This window comes from Salmo trutta, chromosome 7, assembly GCF_901001165.1.
Source record: "Salmo trutta chromosome 7, fSalTru1.1, whole genome shotgun sequence".
Classification (NCBI taxonomy): domain Eukaryota; kingdom Metazoa; phylum Chordata; class Actinopteri; order Salmoniformes; family Salmonidae; genus Salmo; species Salmo trutta.
In genome coordinates, this window is record NC_042963.1 from 44,579,567 (window position 1) to 44,597,877 (window position 18,311).

Below are 18,311 nucleotides of genomic sequence, written 5' to 3' on the forward strand. Positions count from 1 at the left end.
GTCCGTCTTTTATTTTTCTGCCATTTTTCAACCTGGCTGGCTGGCTACACACACACACAGTGTGTAGGTTATTTACAGTAGGAGATGGGCTTCTATCATCTTATCTTTTATCATTCTATTTGGGCTTCGATCTAAAAGGTAGCTAGCAAATGTGAAACGGATTAAAATTACAAGAGTTGACAGCTGTATGAGTTCACCATTTACACAACATATGCTGCAACCTTTTGTAATTTTAATAGTTTGTTTCATATTGGCTGGCTTCCAACAATAGCTGAATTTGCAAAGCAAGCGAGCACCAATTCCGTTTCAGTGGTGTTTGCTATAATCTTTGCTACCCGGGTTAAATAAAGGTGAAATAAATAAATTAATAAAAGTTCCCTTGCGACAATTTAGCTTTTGCAACGAGACCATTAAATATATTTAAGACAATGGTAGAAGAAGAGTGTAGTTCTGTTCAGTTTGGACTTCAGTTTATCGCTAACCTTATCACAGGAACTTTGAAGCACTAACTTACATCATCTGCATGCTGATCTCGGAATAAATTGACGATAGCAAAGATTCCATCTTTGACGAGGCCACATAAATGGAATAGGTACTAGCTAGCTTAATAGTTAATATTTGCGCGCTAGCTCTGCATATTCAGCTAGTGTGTGTGCACGATTGACTGGATTAACTTTACGTCAGTTATGTTCATTGAGTGCCTTTCAGACAGTAGACACGACCCCTCTGTTACCTTGCCAGTGGATCAAACCATTGTGGGGAAAAGGGTGGGGGGGTTACAATCTTTTGAAACATAAAAACGCGCTATTAAGTGTCTATAATCAGCACAATTGCTTTCATTGCGTATTATTAATATTATTTAAATTACATAGTTATGTTTCAGTGATATATTGGGGGGGACAAATCATATTTTTCCCAGGATGGGGGGGTCGTGTCCCCCCCGTCCCCCCCGGGATTTCCGCCCCTGTCTGTAGGGGTATATTGTTAACGCGCTCAGGTCTGAACATTAAAACGCATCGCTTGCGGTACAGTTTTGGAAGCATAAGGACCTTGTCTTTATGCTTCCAAAGGACAGCGAGAAATACTTTTCACAAATAAAAAGGTTAAATTGATAGACACTAGACAGGGCATTGACAGCCTAAACCAGCATGCGACTGGCAATAAACAATAACTGTGTTCATCTGATCAAATCAAATTGTATTGGTCACATACACATTTTTAGCAGATGTTATTGTGGGTGTAGCAAAATGCTTGTGTACCTAGCTCCAACAGTGCAGTAGTATCTAACAATTCACAACAATACACACAAATCTAAAAGTAAAAGAATGGAAATAATAAATATATAAATATTAGTACGAGCAATGTCGGAGTGGCATTGACTAAAATACAGTAGAATAGAATACAGTATATACATATGAGAGGAGTAAAGCAGCATGTAAACATTATTAAAGTGGCCAGTGATTCCATGTCTATGTATATAGGGCAGCAGCCAATTGTAGGGGTGGCAGGTAGCCTAGTGGTTAGAGCGTTGGACTAGTTGCATGATCAAATCCCCAAGCTGACAAGGTAAAAAAAAGAAAATCTGTCGTTCTGCCCCTGAACGAGGCAGTTAACCCACTGGTCCTAGGCTGTCATTGAAAATAAGAATTTGTTCTTAACTGACTTGCCTAGTCAAATAAAATTAAAGTTGTGGGTTGAATTACTGGGTGGTAGCTGGCTATTGATGTGTTATAACTAACAGGTGTGAACTCTCCAAGACCCTCAGAATGCCCTATGGTCTCTGCAACATGATAAAAAGAGAACGCAGCAATAATGGCCCAGCAACATAATGGCCCAGGCCAGCACTCAAGAAAGTCTGTGTGAATAAACTTCAAGTTAATGGCCGTGTTCGAGAGCATCAACTCCAGATGACTGCCGACTAACTAATCTACCAATCACCTTGCATTATAAATAAAGACTCTGTCACAATACGTCAGTCACAATTTACCCATAATACATTGCGGTTTTGATCCTCTCGAACATGGCCAATGTCTGGGCCAACATTGAAAATGTTCTGTTTCCCTCTGCTGTTAGATATGTGTATTACATGCAACTCAAAATGAATAGAGCCCTACAGTGGAGGTGTCATAATACCTATAAAACCTAGCGGTGAAATAGTTCCAATAGTTTTTCCAACATTCATTTTTCCCCATATATTTTTTTTTTTAAACACTTAAAATAAGGTCTGTGTCCTGTGTATGCTTGCCCTGGTGTGACGTTTTGATAACCACGTAAATCCCGCTCGGACAAGGTGACTTTTATCAATATATTTGCCTGTATTTACCCTCTAAAAATTAAATGCTAATTAGCTGCTAAAGTGGGTATCATGAAGTATTACAAATGCCATGATGATCTTACTGAGACTGCCGAATCAAGACAAAGGTAAGAATCTCTGGATTAACTATGTTAGCTAAATGTAGAAATTAATCAATTGGCAACATTTCTTTAAATGGACAATTCTGTGAACTGTCTTCTGCAAGTTTTAAATTGACACAATACCTGATGTCTACTTTGATGCTAATTAGCATTTTCGATTCAGAGTAAATAGAGCAGAATATACAAGTCACCTTGTCCTAGAGAGATTTACACAGTTATCAAAATGTCACACCAGGACAAGCCTACACAGAACACAGATCTTACTTTAAGAGTTTCTGGTGGTATTTATGACTCATACTGTTGTGCTCTAGCCTTGCTTCCATTGCTCCAAGAGTCCCTAATGCAGTGTTTCCCAAACTCCGTCCTTGGGACCCCAATTTGTGCACGTTTTGGTTTTTGCCCTAGCACTACAAATCTGATTCAAATAAGCAACTATTCCTCAAGCTTTAATTATTTGAATCAACACTTCCCTAATAGAAAAAAAAGCCTGGGGTTACAAACTAGAGTAATATACATTTTGGTTTTATACATAGTATTTGATTCCTCTAAATATATATATTTTATCATTCTCACCTTCAAAGTCACAAAAAGGCAGTGAATTAAATTCAGCAAAGGCTTGACCACCAACATCAAAACAAATTTTATTGATCACATACACATGGTTAGCAGATGTTAATGCGAGTGTAGCGAAATGCTTGTGCTTCTAGTTCCGACCGTGCAGTAATATCTAACAAGTAATCTAACAATTTCACAACAACTACCTTATACACACAAGTGTAAAGGAATGAATAAGAATATGTACATAAAATATATATGGATGAGCGATGGCCGAACGGCATAGGCAAGATGCAGTAGATGGTAAAGTATATACGAGATGAGTATATGTAGGGTATTAAACAATATATAAAGTGGCATTGTTTAAAGTGACTAGTGATATATTTATTACATCCAATTTTTAATTATTAAAGTGGCTAGAGATTTGAGTCAGTATGTTGGCAGCAGCCACTCAATGTTAGTGATGGCTGTTTAACAGTCTGATGGCCTTGAGATAGAAGCTGTTTTTCAGTCTCTCGGTCCCATCTTCGATGCACCTGTACTGACCTCGCCTTCTGGATGATAGCGGGGTGAACAGGCAGTGGCTCGGGTGGTTGTTGTCCTTGATGATCTTTTTGGCCATCCTGTGACATCGGGTGTTGTAGGTGTCCTGGAGGGCAGGTAGTTTACCCCTGGTGATGCGTTGTGCAGACCTCACTACCCTCTGGAGAGCCTTATGGTTGTGGGCGGAGCAGTTGCCGTACCAGGCGGTGATACAGCCCGACAGGATGCTCTCGATTGTGCATCTGTAAAAGTTTGTGAGTGTTTTTGGTGACAAGCAGGCGCTGTTGCGCCTTCTCCACCATGCTGTCTGTGTGGGTGGACCATTTCAGTTTGTCCGTGATGTGTATGCCGAGGAGCTTAAAACTTTCCACCTTTTCCACTACTGTCCCGTCGATGTGGATGGGGGGGGCTCCCTCTGCCGTTTCCTGAAGTCCACGATCATCTCCTTTGTTTTGTTGACGCTGAGTGTGAGGTTGTTTTCCTGACACCACACTCCGAGGGCCCTCACCTCCTCCTCAAATCGGAGGGCCTGTTGTCCGGACCTCTGGCAGTCTCTATGGGAGTGCCATAGGGTTCAATTCTCCGGCCGACTCTCTTCTCTGTATACATCAATGATGTACCTCTTGCTGCTGGTGATTCTCTGATCCACCTCTACGCAGACGACACCATTCTGTATACCTCTGGCCCTTCTTTGGACACTGTGTTAACTAACCTCCAGACGAGCTTCAATGCTATACAACTCTCCTTCCGTCGTCTCCAACTGCTCTTAAATGCTAGTAAAACTAAATGTATGCTCTTCAACCGATCACTGCCTGCACCTGCCCGCCCATCCAGCATCACTACTCTGGACGGTTCTGACTTAGAATATGTGGACAACTACAAATACCTAGGTATCTGGTTAGACTGTAAACTCTCCTTCCAGACTCAGATTAAGCATCTCCAATCCAAAATGAAATCTAGAATCGGCTTCCAATTTCACAACAAAGTATCCTTCACTCATGCTGCCAAACATACCCTCGTAAAACTGACCATCCTACCAATCCTCGACTTTGCCGATGTCATTTACAAAATAGCCTCCAACACTCTAGTCAACAAACTGGATGCAGTCTATCACAGTGCCATCCATTTTGTCACCAAAGCCCCATATACTACCCACCACTGCGACCTGTACGCTCTCATTGGCTGGCCCTCGCTTCATACTCGTCGCCAAACCCACTGGCTCCAGGTCATCTACAAGTCTCTGCTAGGTAAAGCCCCGCCTTAGCTCAGCTAACTGGTCACCATAGCAGCACCCACCCGTAGCACGCGCTCCAGCAGGTATATCTCACTGGACATCCCCAAAGCCAATTCTTCCTTTGGCCACCTTTCCTTCCAGTTCTCTGCTGCCAATGACTGGAACAAACTGCAAAAATCACTGAAGCTGGAGACTCATATCTCCCTCACTAGCTTTAAGCACCAGCTGTCAGAGCAGCTCACAGATCACTGCACCTGTATGTAGCCCATCTGTAAATAGCCCATCCAACTACCTCATCCCCATACTGTATTTATTTATTTATCTTGCTCCTTTGCACCCCAGTATCTCTACTTGCACATTAATCTTCTGCACATCTACCATTTCAGTGTTTAATTGCTATATTGTAATTACTTCGCCACCATGGCCTATTTATTGCCTTACCTCCCTTATCCTACCTCATTTGCACATACTGTATATAGACTTTTTCTACCGTATTATTGGCTGTATGTTTGTTTATTCCATGTGTAACTCTGTGTTGTTGTATGTGTCAAACTGCTTTGCTTTATCTCGGCCAGATCAAAGTTGCAAATGATATCTTGTTCTCAACTAGCCTACCTGGTTAAATAAAGGTGAAATTAAAAATTAAAAAAATTAAATTAAAATGAGGGTGAATGGGCAAGACAAAATATTTAAGTGCCTTTGAATGGGATATGGTAGTAGGTGCCAGGCACACCGGTTTGTGTCAAGAACTGCAACGCTGCTGGGTTTTCCATGCACATCAGTTTCCTCTGTATCAAGAATGGTCCACCACCCAAAGGTGATCCAGCCAACTTGACACACCTGTAGAAAGCATTGGAGTAAACTCAATATTAGGAAGGTGTTTGTAATGTTTGGTATACTCAGTGTACACATTTGTATGCATGGCTGGTTTTATCTGCACCAGTAAGTCAACAAGCAAACAGAGCATGTAAAACCATGGTGTATGGTTCAGTATTACCATTTATCCTTTCATAAAAACATGTTCAGCCTAAACAATGACCAGCTCATGAATTATCAGCGGGTCCATGAAGGTTTGCAAGGCACCAATCAGTATCCATGTCATTGTTGTGTACTTTACAGTACACATAGCAGTTTACAGAATAAAGTGTTTTAATTATTAGTGGTTTTAAGTGCTATCCTCTGGGAATACATTTTATACCTGTGGTTGCTGTACCAATCCATAAACAGCTGTGATACACCCATCATCAAATAAGTAAAAAGTGAATGAAACAGAACTTGTATAAGTATTTTCATATCAATTAATATTGGCATCATTGCATTATCTCTAGCCATACAATGGAAAAAATGGATAACCTACAGTGATCCAATTTTATTTAACAGTTAGTTCAGTGTTCAAGCCTAGGTGTCATGCCTTTCCCCTTCTTGCACAATCTCCTGCAGTATCTTTTGGTAGAAAGGGAAATAAACCAACTTGTTGAAATGGACCAGACAGCCAAACCTCATGGAAATCTCTTCCAGCTCTTTGATGACTAGAGATAGGCCCCCTTCTAGGGTTGGAGCACTCCTGTGACTGGACTGCAGGAAGGCAAGCAGGTAGGTCTGGATGCGGGAGTCTGAGTAAGGAAATCATTTTCATGCTCAGAGAGTTAAACGGACACAGTAAGGCAGCAAACTAGGTATGCTATCATCACAAGCAGATCATGTCATTGGCACGACCACACATGTAAACAATGATCAAGGAACAGACCGAAGATACAGACAAACTATATTTTGCACAGAACTTTATGGAGAAGAATTGGGGAAAGCATTTGGCAAAATACATAAAACTGTGGATGACATAGAATGAGGTTAGGTTACCTATAAGCTTGCGGATGGTGTTGTCTGGGAGAGTAACAGCAGAGATCTGGCCTTTCAAAATGCTCTGCAGGTTGGTGGAGAATGGGGAAAAGCCATGTTCAGACATCCACTTAGCTCCACACACATCCTCTCTCCAATTGCAACTAAGGCTTCATCTGCACGGAAAGACCTAAAGACCAAAGTTAAGGGTTGGGTGAGTTCATAAATTCACAAAAGGAATGAGGGCCCTGAGAAGGAAGCCTGTACAGAACAAAGATATTCCAAAACATGCATCTTGTTTGCAATAAGGCACTAAAGTAATACTGAAAAAATAAATAATACAAAGCATTATGTTTGGGGCAAAAAAGTACAATTAAATACATTTTAATCACACTTTGAAACAACAAAATGTGGAAAAAGCCAAGGTGTGGGAATACTTTCTGAAGGCCCTGTACATTATCTACAGTAAGAGCCATTCAAGTGGAGAACAAAACAGCTAAGGTATGTTTGTTCAGCCAATGGCTCCGGGCAGCCGAGCGGAAATGGAGGAAAACTCGCCTCCCTGCGGACCTGGCATCCTTTCACTCCCTCCTCTCTACATTTTCCTCTTCTGTCTCTGCTGCTAAAGCCACTTTCTACCACTCTAAATTCCAAGCATCTGCCTCTAACCCTAGGAAGCTCTTTGCTACCTTCTCCTCCCTCCTGAATCCTCCTCCCCCTCCCCTCCCTCCTCCCTCTCTGCGGATGACTTCGTCAACCATTTTGAAAAGAAGGTTGATGACATCCGATCCTTGTTTGCTAAATCAAACGACACCGCTGGTCCTGCTCACACTGCCCTACCCTGTGCTTTGACCTCTTTCTCCCCTCTCTCTCCAGATGAAATCTCGCGTCTTGTGACGGCCGGCCGCCCAACAACCTGCCCACTTGACCCTATCCCCTCCTCTCTTCTCCAGACCATTTCCGGAGACCTTCTCCCCTACCTCACCTCGCTCATCAACTCATCCTTGACCGCTGGCTACGTCCCTTCCGTCTTCAAGAGAGCGAGAGTTGCACCCCTTCTGAAAAAACCTACACTCGATCCCTCCGATGTCAACAACTACAGACCAGTATCCCTTCTTTCTTTTCTCTCCAAAACGCTTGAACGTGCCGTCCTTGGCCAGCTCTCCTGCTATCTCTCTCAGAATGACCTTCTTGATCCTAATCAGTCAGGTTTCAAGACTGGGCATTCAACTGAGACTGCTCTTCTCTGTGTCACGGAGGCTCTCCGCACTGCTAAAGCTAACTCTCTCTCCTCTGCTGTCATCCTTCTAGCCCTCTCCTATTCTCACTATACACCAAGTCACTTGGCTCTGTCATATCCTCACATGGTCTCTCCTATCATTGCTATGCAGACGACACACAATTAATCTTCTCCTTTCCCCCTTCTGATAACCAGGTGGCGAATCGCATCTCTGCATGTCTGGCAGACATATCAGTGTGGATGACGGATCACCACCTCAAGCTGAACCTCGGCAAGACGGAGCTGCTCTTCCTCCCGGGGAAGGACTGCCCGTTCCATGATCTCGCCATCACGGTTGACAACTCCCTTGTGTCCTCCTCCCAGAGTGCTAAGAACCTTGGCGTGACCCTGGACAACACCCTGTCGTTCTCCACTAACATCAAGGCGGTGACCCGATCCTGTAGGTTCATGCTCTACAACATTCGCAGAGTACGACCCTGCCTCACACAGGAAGCGGCGCAGGTCCTAGTCCAGGCACTTGTCATCTCCCGTCTGGATTACTGCAACTCGCTGTTGGCTGGGCTCCCTGCCTGTGCCATTAAACCCCTACAACTCATCCAGAACGCCGCAGCCCGTCTGGTGTTCAACCTTCCCAAGTTTTCTCACGTCACCCCGCTTCTCCGCTCTCTCCACTGGCTTCCAGTTGAAGCTCGCATCCGCTACAAGACCATGGTGCTTGCCTACGGAGCTGTGAGGGGAACGGCACCTCCGTACCTTCAGGCTCTGATCAGGCCCTACACCCAAACAAGGGCACTGCGTTCATCCACCTCTGGCCTGCTCGCCTCCCTACCTCTGAGGAAGCACAGTTCCCGCTCAGCCCAGTCAAAACTGTTCGCTGCTCTGGCACCCCAATGCTGGAACAAGCTCCCTCACGACGCCAGGACAGCGGAGTCAATCACCACCTTCCGGAGACACCTGAAACCCCACCTCTTTAAGGAATACCTGGGATAGGATAAAGTAATCCTTCTAAACCCCCCCCCCCTTAAAAGATTTAGATGCACTATTGTAAAGTGGTTGTTCCACTGGATATCATAAGGTGAATGCACCAATTTGTAAGTCGCTCTGGATAAGAGCGTCTGCTAAATGACTTAAATGTAAATGTAAATGTAATGATTGAAGCATTTGTGATTAACAATGATCAGTTGTGAGACGCTAATGATGTCCTTCTTACTGGGTTGTTTTTCGACAAACTCCTGGAATTTCTTCCAGATTGCTGCAGAAGGTGGGGTTGGATGCTGCTGACTGCAAAATTGGCTACATCAAGTTTCAAATAATTCCCTATACGACAGAGTATGACAATATCACGGTGGTGACGGTGAGGTTAGAAATTCCAGGCACAAATTTCGGGAAAATATGGCCTGGTTTGAATGACAAAGAAAGGAAGACATCAATTGTGTCACATACATATATAATTCAAACATAACACCTATTTCAGCACTCAAAAGCATTGACTGCTGGCTTACTTTAATAGAGGCACAAGGTCTGTGATTTACAGAAGCTTCCTGATTTCCTTGTCCCGGCTCAGAGCGCAGAGTGAACCCATCATACTAATGACGAACTCAACCACCTTACTGATGTCCAGAGCTCCGTTCTCTGCCTGCTGCTGGATCAGAGAGAGGTCTAGTACCTCCTCAATTTGGCCCCTCGGCCACCCATGAACCGGTAGCAGAAAGAACAGCAGCGTCTAGGAGAAGTATTACAAATTGCTCTTTTGAATTATAAAACATGGCCTAGCAAACGTATCTATCGAGGTTATCTGGTCTGTTGTTTGACTCCAAGTGTCAAAGATCCTCCTAACCCTCCGCTGTCTTACCTCTTTGATCTCTGCCAGAAGTTTGATTTCATTACCATAAGATGGTGGGTTCTCATTCAACTGTGCCTCCAGAAGGTCCTAGAAAGCTTTATGCGTCATCTCCTTCACTCCTTCATCTCCTTCAATACCAATACAAAATGTGAATGCTAGCATCAGTACATCAGTTCTTACAATTATGCATGGCACAGAAATCAGAATACATAGTGAAAGCCACTTCTATTCATAAGACTGTCCAAGGAGCTCACCTTCCTTCTGCTGGCTCTGAGGGCTTCACCTGGAAGTCAGTGTTCACTACAATCTCATGCGGCAGGGCCATGATGTTCAGACCTTTAGCCGTCTCCATGAGCTCCTCCACTGAAACAGGGGTACAATGACAACAGGTTATGCAGCTCTCAAAAGGGATGTGGACCAACTTATATTTACATGATGACATCTGCTAGTTCTGGACTTCAAGCCTTCATATAGGCTGTATTGCAACCGGTCGTGATTGGGAGTCCCATAAGGCGGTGCACAATTGGCCCAGCGTCGTCCGGTTTTGGTCGGTGTAGGCCGTCATTGTAAATAATTTCTTCTTAACTGACTTGCCTAGTTAAATAAGGTTAAATAAAAATACAAAATGAATACTTAAAAACATATATAGTGCATCTGTTTTTGAACCATCAAGGCAGCTATGTCATGACAGGCCCTTCTTCCACAGTATAGGTGCTACTCACACTGTGGGGTGTTCCCTGTATGAGGACTGGGTGTGCCTCTTCAGACTCTTTTTCTAAGAGGCTGTTCAGAGGAGTCAGTTCTGTCCTCTGTGCCCTTGTCTTCTCCACCCCCAGGCTTGTCAGAGTCGTTGGGCATGTTGTCCCTCTCACTTCAGGCCAGGGACTGAGAAATAAATTAGGAAAAGACACATGCAATACATTCAGTTTTGTGATGCCTGACCACAAGCATTAAGACAACTTAAAAGGCCATAGCATCATCCTATCATGGTGATGAAACAAAAACAATCCGAGCTCTGTGGCTTTAGCTAAGATCACTGGCGCAGATCATTGTTAGTTCTTTATCAGGGCTTAACCAATGTGTGATTTCAAAATGATATCAGCTCCCTACCCCAGCAGATTGACAGCCTAACAACATGCACTAGCAAGCAAGTGCCCGCAGAAAGCAATCTGTGAGGAATAAACCTTACACTGTAGTTAGCTAATTAACTACTTTGGTTTCGATCCGAAACTGGCCAGACCTGAAATTGATGGACAGCAGTTGAGTGATGGAGCACACTAGCATCGCTCAGGCTCTATCTGCTGGCTGGCAACAACAAAGTCAAAACAAGTGTGACACAGCGATTCCTTACATACTGTCAGACATGTACTTCATTATCATTGCCTGCCTAGTCTGGCTAGCTAACGTTACACGAGAAACAACGACAACCAATTTGGTTACCTACTTCTGGCATGATGAATGAAGTTACAGAAATGCGTTGTTGATCGGCAAATTCTAAAAAGGATCGGCGGGACGTCCCAACTGACGTCATCCCATTGAAGTTGAAATTTAAAACGGTAAGGGTTATGATTAAGGTTAATGTTAGGGTAAGAGTTAAGATATCAACCCAGAGCATATCGGACTGCTTTTTCTCTACCACATCTCCGGATTCCTAACACAAGCTCTGAACCTTTACACCGGATCATCGCAGCTAGCTAGCTGCTATCCGAAGGGCTACTCCTGGCTAACGTCTCTGTCCCGAAGCAAGCACCAGTTAGCCTGGAGCTAGCCTCGAGCTAGGCCCATCTCCCGGCTAGCCAAGGAGGTCCACCAGCCAATTATTGGGCTTCAATACCTCTTTTGCCAATTGGCCTGGGCCCTTTACTGCCGACACAGAGCCCCGCCGATCCATCACAACTGGTCTGCCGATGTAACCGTCCGAGGTGGTCTCAACAGGCTTTTCCATTGCGACGTTGCCGGATGCCCATCTGCTATCCCCGGCCCGCTAGTTATCTGAATCGCTGTGTCTCCAGCTCGCCTAGCGTAGTAGCGACTACGGAATTGGCTACCTGACTCATCTAGTGCTACTCATTGGACCCTATGATCACTCGACTACACATGCCTCTCCCTGAGGTCAATATGCCTTGTCTATTGCTGTTTTGGTTAGTCATTATTGTATTATTTCACTGTAGAGCCCCTAGCCCTGCCCAATATGCCTTAGATAGCCCTTTTGTTCATCCCCCCACACATGCGGTGACCTCACCTGGCTTAACTGGTGCCTCTAGAGACAAAACCTCTCTCATCATCACTCAAGGCCTAGGTTTACCTCCACAGTACTCACATCCTACCATACCCTTGTCTGTACATTATGCCTTGAATCTATTTTTCCGCGCCCAGAAATCTGCTCCTTTTAATCTCTGTTGCGAACGCACTAGACTACCAGTTCTTATGGCCTTTAGCCATACCCTTATCCTACTCCTCCTCTGTTCCTCTGGTGATATAGTGGTTAACCCAGCCCTCAGCACCACTCCCATTCCCCAGGCGCTATCATTTGTTGACTTCTGTAACCGTAAAAGCCTTGGTTTCATGCATGTTAACAATAGAAGCCTCCTCCCTAAGTTTGTTTTATTCACTGCTTTAGCACACTCCGCCAACCCTGATGTCCTAGCCGTGTCTGAATGCTTGCTTAGGAAGGACACCAAAAATTGTGACATTTCCATCCCTAACTATAACATCTTCCGACAAGATAGAACTGCCAAAGCGGGTGGAGTTGCAATCTACTGCAGAGAGTTCTGTCATACTATCCAGGTATATGCCCAAACAATTCGAGCTTCTACTTTTAAAAATCCACCTTTCCAGAAACAAGTCTCTTACCATTGCCGCTTGTTATAGACCCCCTTCAGCCCCCAGCTGTGCCCTGGACACCATACGTGAATTGATTGCCCCCCATCTATCTTCAGAGTTTGTACTGTTAGGTGACCTAAACTGGGATATGCTTAACACCCTGGCCGCCCTACAATCTAAGCTAGATGCCCTCAATCTTACACACATTTTTAAGGAACCTACCAGGTACAACCATAAATCCGTAACCATGGGCACCCTCTTAGATATCATCCTGACCAACTTGCCCTCTAAATACACCTCTGCTGTCTTCAACCAGGACCTCAGCGATCACTGCCTCATTGCCTGCGTGCGTGATGGATCCGCGGTCAACCGACCAACCTCCTCACTGTCAAACGCTCCCTAAAACACTTCAGCGAGCAGGCCTTTCTAATCGACCTGGCCCGGGTATCCTGGAAGGATATTGACCTCATCTCGTCAGTAGAGGATGCCTGGTTGCTCTTTAAAAGTGCTTTCCTCTCCATCACCACAAACAGATCACCGACCATTTCGAATCCCACCGTACCTTCTCCACTATGCAATCTGGTTTCCGAGCTGGTCATGGGTGCACCTCAGCCACGCTCAAGGTCCTAAACGATATCATAACCGTCATCGATAATTGACAGAACTGTGCAGCCGTCTTCATCAACCTGGCCAAGGCTTTCGACTCTGTCAATCACCACATTCTTATCGGCAGACTCAATAGCCTTGGTTTCTCAAATGACTGCCTCGCCTGGTTCACCAACTACTTCTCAGATAGAGTTCAGTGTGTCAAATTGGAGGGCCTGTTGTCTGGACCTCTGGCAGTCTCTATGGAGTGCCACAGGGTTTAATTCTCGGGCCGACTTTTCTCTGTATATATCAATGATGTCGCTCTTGCTGCTAGTGTTACTCTGATCCACCTCCATGCAGACGACACCATTCTGTATACATCTGGCCCTACTTTGGACACTGTGCTAACAAACCTCCAAACAAGCTTCAATGCCATACAACACTCCTTCTGTGGCCTCCAACTGCTTATAAATGCTAGTAAAACTAAATGCATGCTCTTCAACCAATTGTTACCCGCCGCCCGACATGCATCACTACTTTGGACGGCTCTGCCTTAGAATATGTGGACAACTACAAATACCTAGGTATCTGGTTAGACTAAACTCACCTTCCAGACGCACATTAAGCATCTCCAATCCAAAACTAAATCTAGAATCGGCTTCCTATTTCGCAACAAAGCAACCTTCACTCATGCTGCCAAACATACCCTCGTAAAACTGACTATCATACCGATCCTTGACTTCGGCGATGTCATTTACAAAATAGCCTCCAACACTCTACTCAGCAAACTGGATGTAGTCTCTCACAGCGCCATCGGTTTTGTCACCAAAGCCCCATATACTACCCACCACTGCAACCTGTATGCTCTCGTTGGCTGGCCCTCACTACATATTCGTCGCCAAACCCATTGGCTACAGGTCATCTATAAGTCTTTGCTAGGTAAAGCCCTGCCTTCTCACCTCACTGGTCCCCAGAACACCCACCTGTAGCACGCGCACCAGCGGGTATATTGCGCTGGTCACCCCCAAAGCCAACACTTCCTTTGGCCGCCTTTCCTTCCAGTTCTCTGCTGCCAATGACTGGAACAAATTGCAATAATCTCTGAAGCTGGAGACATATCTCCCTCACTAACTTTAAGCATCAGCAGTTAGAGCAGCTTACCAATCACTGTACACAGCCAATCTGTAAATAGCACATCCAACTTCCTCATCCTCATATTATTTATCCTCTTGCACCCCAGTCTCTCTACTTGCACATCTCACTCGTGTGGATGCTAAATATGAATGATTTTGTTTATCCCATGTGTAACTGTTGTTGCACTGCTTTGCTTTATCTTGGCCAGGTCGCGGTTGTAAATGAGAACTTGTTTTCAATTGGCCAACCTGGTTATATTTTTTTTAAAGGTTAGGATTTAGGGTAGGGACGCCCCAAGGATCCCTGATAGCACTAACCGGTGAAAATGGTCACTAGTTACCACAGTCATAAACCCCACCTATTGCTACAATCTTAATGTGATTTTAAACCCAACCTTAACCACACTGCCAACCTTATGCATAACCCTCACTGTAAATTCAGACCAAAAATACAATGTTTATGAATTTACAATTACTGTGGTAAGTGGAAACGGCTGAAAATGAAGTCTTATGGCATCGGCCAAAATGATGAACTTCAACTACTGGTCCTGTCAAGAACTCAGAAACTCAGTTCCAATGTGTGTATTGCATTTTGGATACTGTGGGAAATGGAGCTCATCTTTCTATGAGTTTAAATCAAAATGTTCAGTAAGTTATTTCTCAGATGGCTACAATTGTACCATGGTGTCAATGGATTAAGACTTTATTTAAATTTAATTCAGAATCACATGCATACAAAGAGACCTAGGCATGTACAAAGTGATCTTTTGACAACATTGACACTGGCTACACACCGACAGCAGACACAGAATCCCCAAAATACTGAACAAATATTTCTGGGTGGCCTTGGTAAAATTGCCTGAGGAGCCGTTTCCTCTTTTTGGCAGAGTGCTTTGGGTCTTCATTAAGATTCCTTAGTAACGCCAACAGCTCTTCATGTGTTGTTCTTTGAGTACAGTCAGTATAAGCCTTTGTTGAGACTTGCTGACAGAACGTGGACCCTAAGGAAAATGGAGAGAACATGTAAGTGATGTATTTGAGGCGGTCAGCACTCTTCCACAAAGACTACTACTAGATAGATATTTTACCTGTCACATCTGGTTGTTCCCCTTGCACAACTCTGGCAAGTTTGTCACTGACCAGCTTGTGCAAAGATCCTGGTATCTGAGACAAATGTTTCAAGCCAGCCATGTATCAAACTTAATGATTGCATGCTCATATTGCATTTTCACAACATAGTGTTAATAAAAATACATGGGATTTACACTGTGTACAAATCATTAACACCGTTCTAATATTGAGCTGCACGTACACAATGTAAAGAGCAATGTTTTCTACACTCAGTATATATAGCTTTTCAAACACCCAAATAAAATCAGTCACTGCTCTGTCAAAACAAGAATACCTTAAAAATGTAATGTTGATTGTCCAGCATGAACAGCACCAGGAGGTCCACTTCCTCTTTGGTTAGAGATTTGCTGTGGATGATGGCTCTGGAAAAAGCCATCTTAACAACCATTTTGTTCTCAATCTGAAAATGAGACCATATGAGTTATTCCAAAATTAAGCACAATTTGAGTCTGGTTAATCAAGATCTGGCAGGTAGTGTAGCAGTTAAGAGCATTGGGTCAGTAACCGAAAGTCCACATGTTCAAATCCCAGAGCAGTCTGAAAATCTTGAGCAAGCCACTCAACCCAACTGCACCTGTAAATTCCTCTGGATAAGAACATCTGCTAAATGAGTCAAAAGTAAATTAATACGAATGCTGACTCCATACAGAAATAACTATCCCATAACAGTAATTGACCCCATGGTCTTCACCTCTTTATCCAGCTTGATTTCAAGCGGGTCTGCAGCCATAGCCATGAAGCTCAACAATGTGCGCAGTTCCTCCCGCTTATGAGGGTGCAGAAGCTTCAAACACAACTGCAGTGCCTCAAGAGCTTTATCAAACTTTGCATTCACTGCAAAAAGAAGCACAAGTTAATGCAGCCCTACATTGCTTATGATAGACTTGGAAACAATAAAAAAAGTTAAGTGCCAATCATAACACAAGTAATATGAAGTGGTCACAGCTCCGGTCTCACCTAGTAATTCGGTAACCCCAGTGTAGATGTCGGACATGTGGTTGGCGAGCAGGGGTGAGCGGTCAGGCTGGCCATAGTATTTCACCAATGTTTCATACAGCAGCAGTTTGCACTGCTGGGTGCCTGAGCCTGAGCAACAGGGCTGACCCTGGCCAACACCCACCACGTCTGGACACCTGGGCAGATCACGGCTCACCTCCACCACCTGCTGGTCAGGCAGGAACTCCAGACAGTCCAATGCTGCTGTAAGCCAATCATCCTCCCTTCAACAGAATAAAATAAATAATCCTGTGCCACTGAAACTGTTATGTCACTCACCACCAGGAATATTGTACTCCGTAGGCCTGCATGAGATAAGCTTCATTCATGTTAAAAAACATCCATCGTAGATATTTAAGTAAGACCGATGATAAGTTACACCACATACTGTGAGTCCTTGAAGGCCCTCAGGATCTCACGGTCCAGGTAGTTGCTGGTGTAAATCAAGTCTGGGTCCCTCTGTGCCATGCGACGGGGAGAGGCCTCTCCGCCTTCCAACAGATTGTCCAACATGGGGAGCTCTACAAGCTGCAGCAGTCTCAGCATCGTCTCCTCACGCCACACTTCATCAACCACTACAGAGTAAAGGAATGGACGGTCAACTAGAGTTGAATACTAGTCCTGGGGACCGAGATGCAGCACATTTTAGTTTTTGCCCAACACCAGCACCTCTGATGTAGTTAAATCAGATGATACCAACTTTACACTATGATAGTAGAGGACTTACAGGTCTGTGGTAATGGAGAGTCAATGTGTGCTTTGCTTGGACTCAGACTCAGGTTTCCCAGGACAGTTTCCAACAGTTGGTTGGATCTCAGAGGTGTACCATGTGAATAGAGTTGCTCCTCTTGCCTGCAACATTTGAAGGCAAAGTCAAATAAAGACTACATCCAATTAATATTTCACATTGACTTGTCTCAAATAAAATAAATAGAATTAAAACAAATAACCACCTGCAAGAAGCACTGCAAAAGGTGCTTTGAATACCAGGAGAAAGGACTCCTTTTTCAAGTTCATCCACAGAAGGCATTTGTGTGTTCAGAAACCTGTAGAGGTAACCTTTGCTGTCCTGAAAAACATCTTGCTTCTTATCTTTACCAAAGACCTTTGCTCCAACTGTCTCAAAGACCTTACAGTCCAGGAGGGCCTGACAAACACGCACCACCTTGTCCCGTGAGTTGTCAGCACCTTCAAAGAACTTGCTCTGGACAATATGGGCCAACACCACATCCACTGCATCTGACCCCAGAAAGCAGTCATTATGCGACTTCAGGTGAAAGCGCCTTCGCTTCACCTTTACTGACATTTTGAGGTTGGCAATGATGCTGCTCCATATAGGAGAGGCCTGGAATGGCTTATGGACCATGCCATGACCTGTAACAAAATGAGTGAGAAAAGAAACTGGTTAAAGGTTTAACCATATCCTTGGTTAAGCCGTCAGCAGCCAGTGCATGATAAACAGTGATGTTGGTAGACCACTCAATGCCTTCAAGGACAACAGTCAGTTCAAATAAATAAGCGGGCCTTCTATTCGAGGGGAAGTAAAATGTACAAACAAAACGATGGGAGTCATTAGTTTGATATTTAGAAAAATATGGCGACCATGTAGGCTAATGATTCGTGCCTTTCGTCTACAACCATCAATAAAGGTCAAAGTTTGTACCTGGAGAACGCAGACACAGCTTTCCAGACAAATTCAGCGCGGCAGCTCTCTCCTTTACTGTGGCCATTCCTCAATTTGGAAAGGATGGTGGTGACGTACTGAAGAAAAAAAAACGTTCTGTCCAAAACGTTACCCTTTTAGTCATTCCTCTGGTGAGCAAGGGAAACCTTAATTAGCTGTTAAAGACGCAGTAGAATAATAAGTAGAATAGTATACGAACGCAGTAGGCGTTATCCCTGCTGATTACATCGATTGAACTTTAACAATTGAGCGAATGTAACACAAATGTTGGCTATTCATTTCGATTTAAA

The 18,311-nt window shown here is 44.1% G+C and overlaps 1 protein-coding gene across 1 annotated transcript; it reads right to left on the bottom strand.

Annotated features, from left to right (window-relative positions):
* Positions 1 to 14,887: 14,887 nt before the first annotated feature.
* Positions 14,888 to 18,173, bottom strand: LOC115197488 (DEP domain-containing protein 7). The gene is made up of 9 exons (XM_029759075.1): positions 18,001 to 18,173; positions 17,291 to 17,711; positions 17,065 to 17,189; positions 16,726 to 16,912; positions 16,299 to 16,561; positions 16,033 to 16,175; positions 15,616 to 15,741; positions 15,299 to 15,374; positions 14,888 to 15,211 (listed from the first exon to the last, which is right to left on the bottom strand). Exons 1-9 carry the CDS (start codon positions 18,065 to 18,067, stop codon positions 14,997 to 14,999), a joined length of 1,623 nt encoding a protein of 540 aa, XP_029614935.1. The 5' UTR covers positions 18,068 to 18,173; the 3' UTR covers positions 14,888 to 14,996.
* Between the last annotated feature and the right edge of the window lie 138 nt (positions 18,174 to 18,311).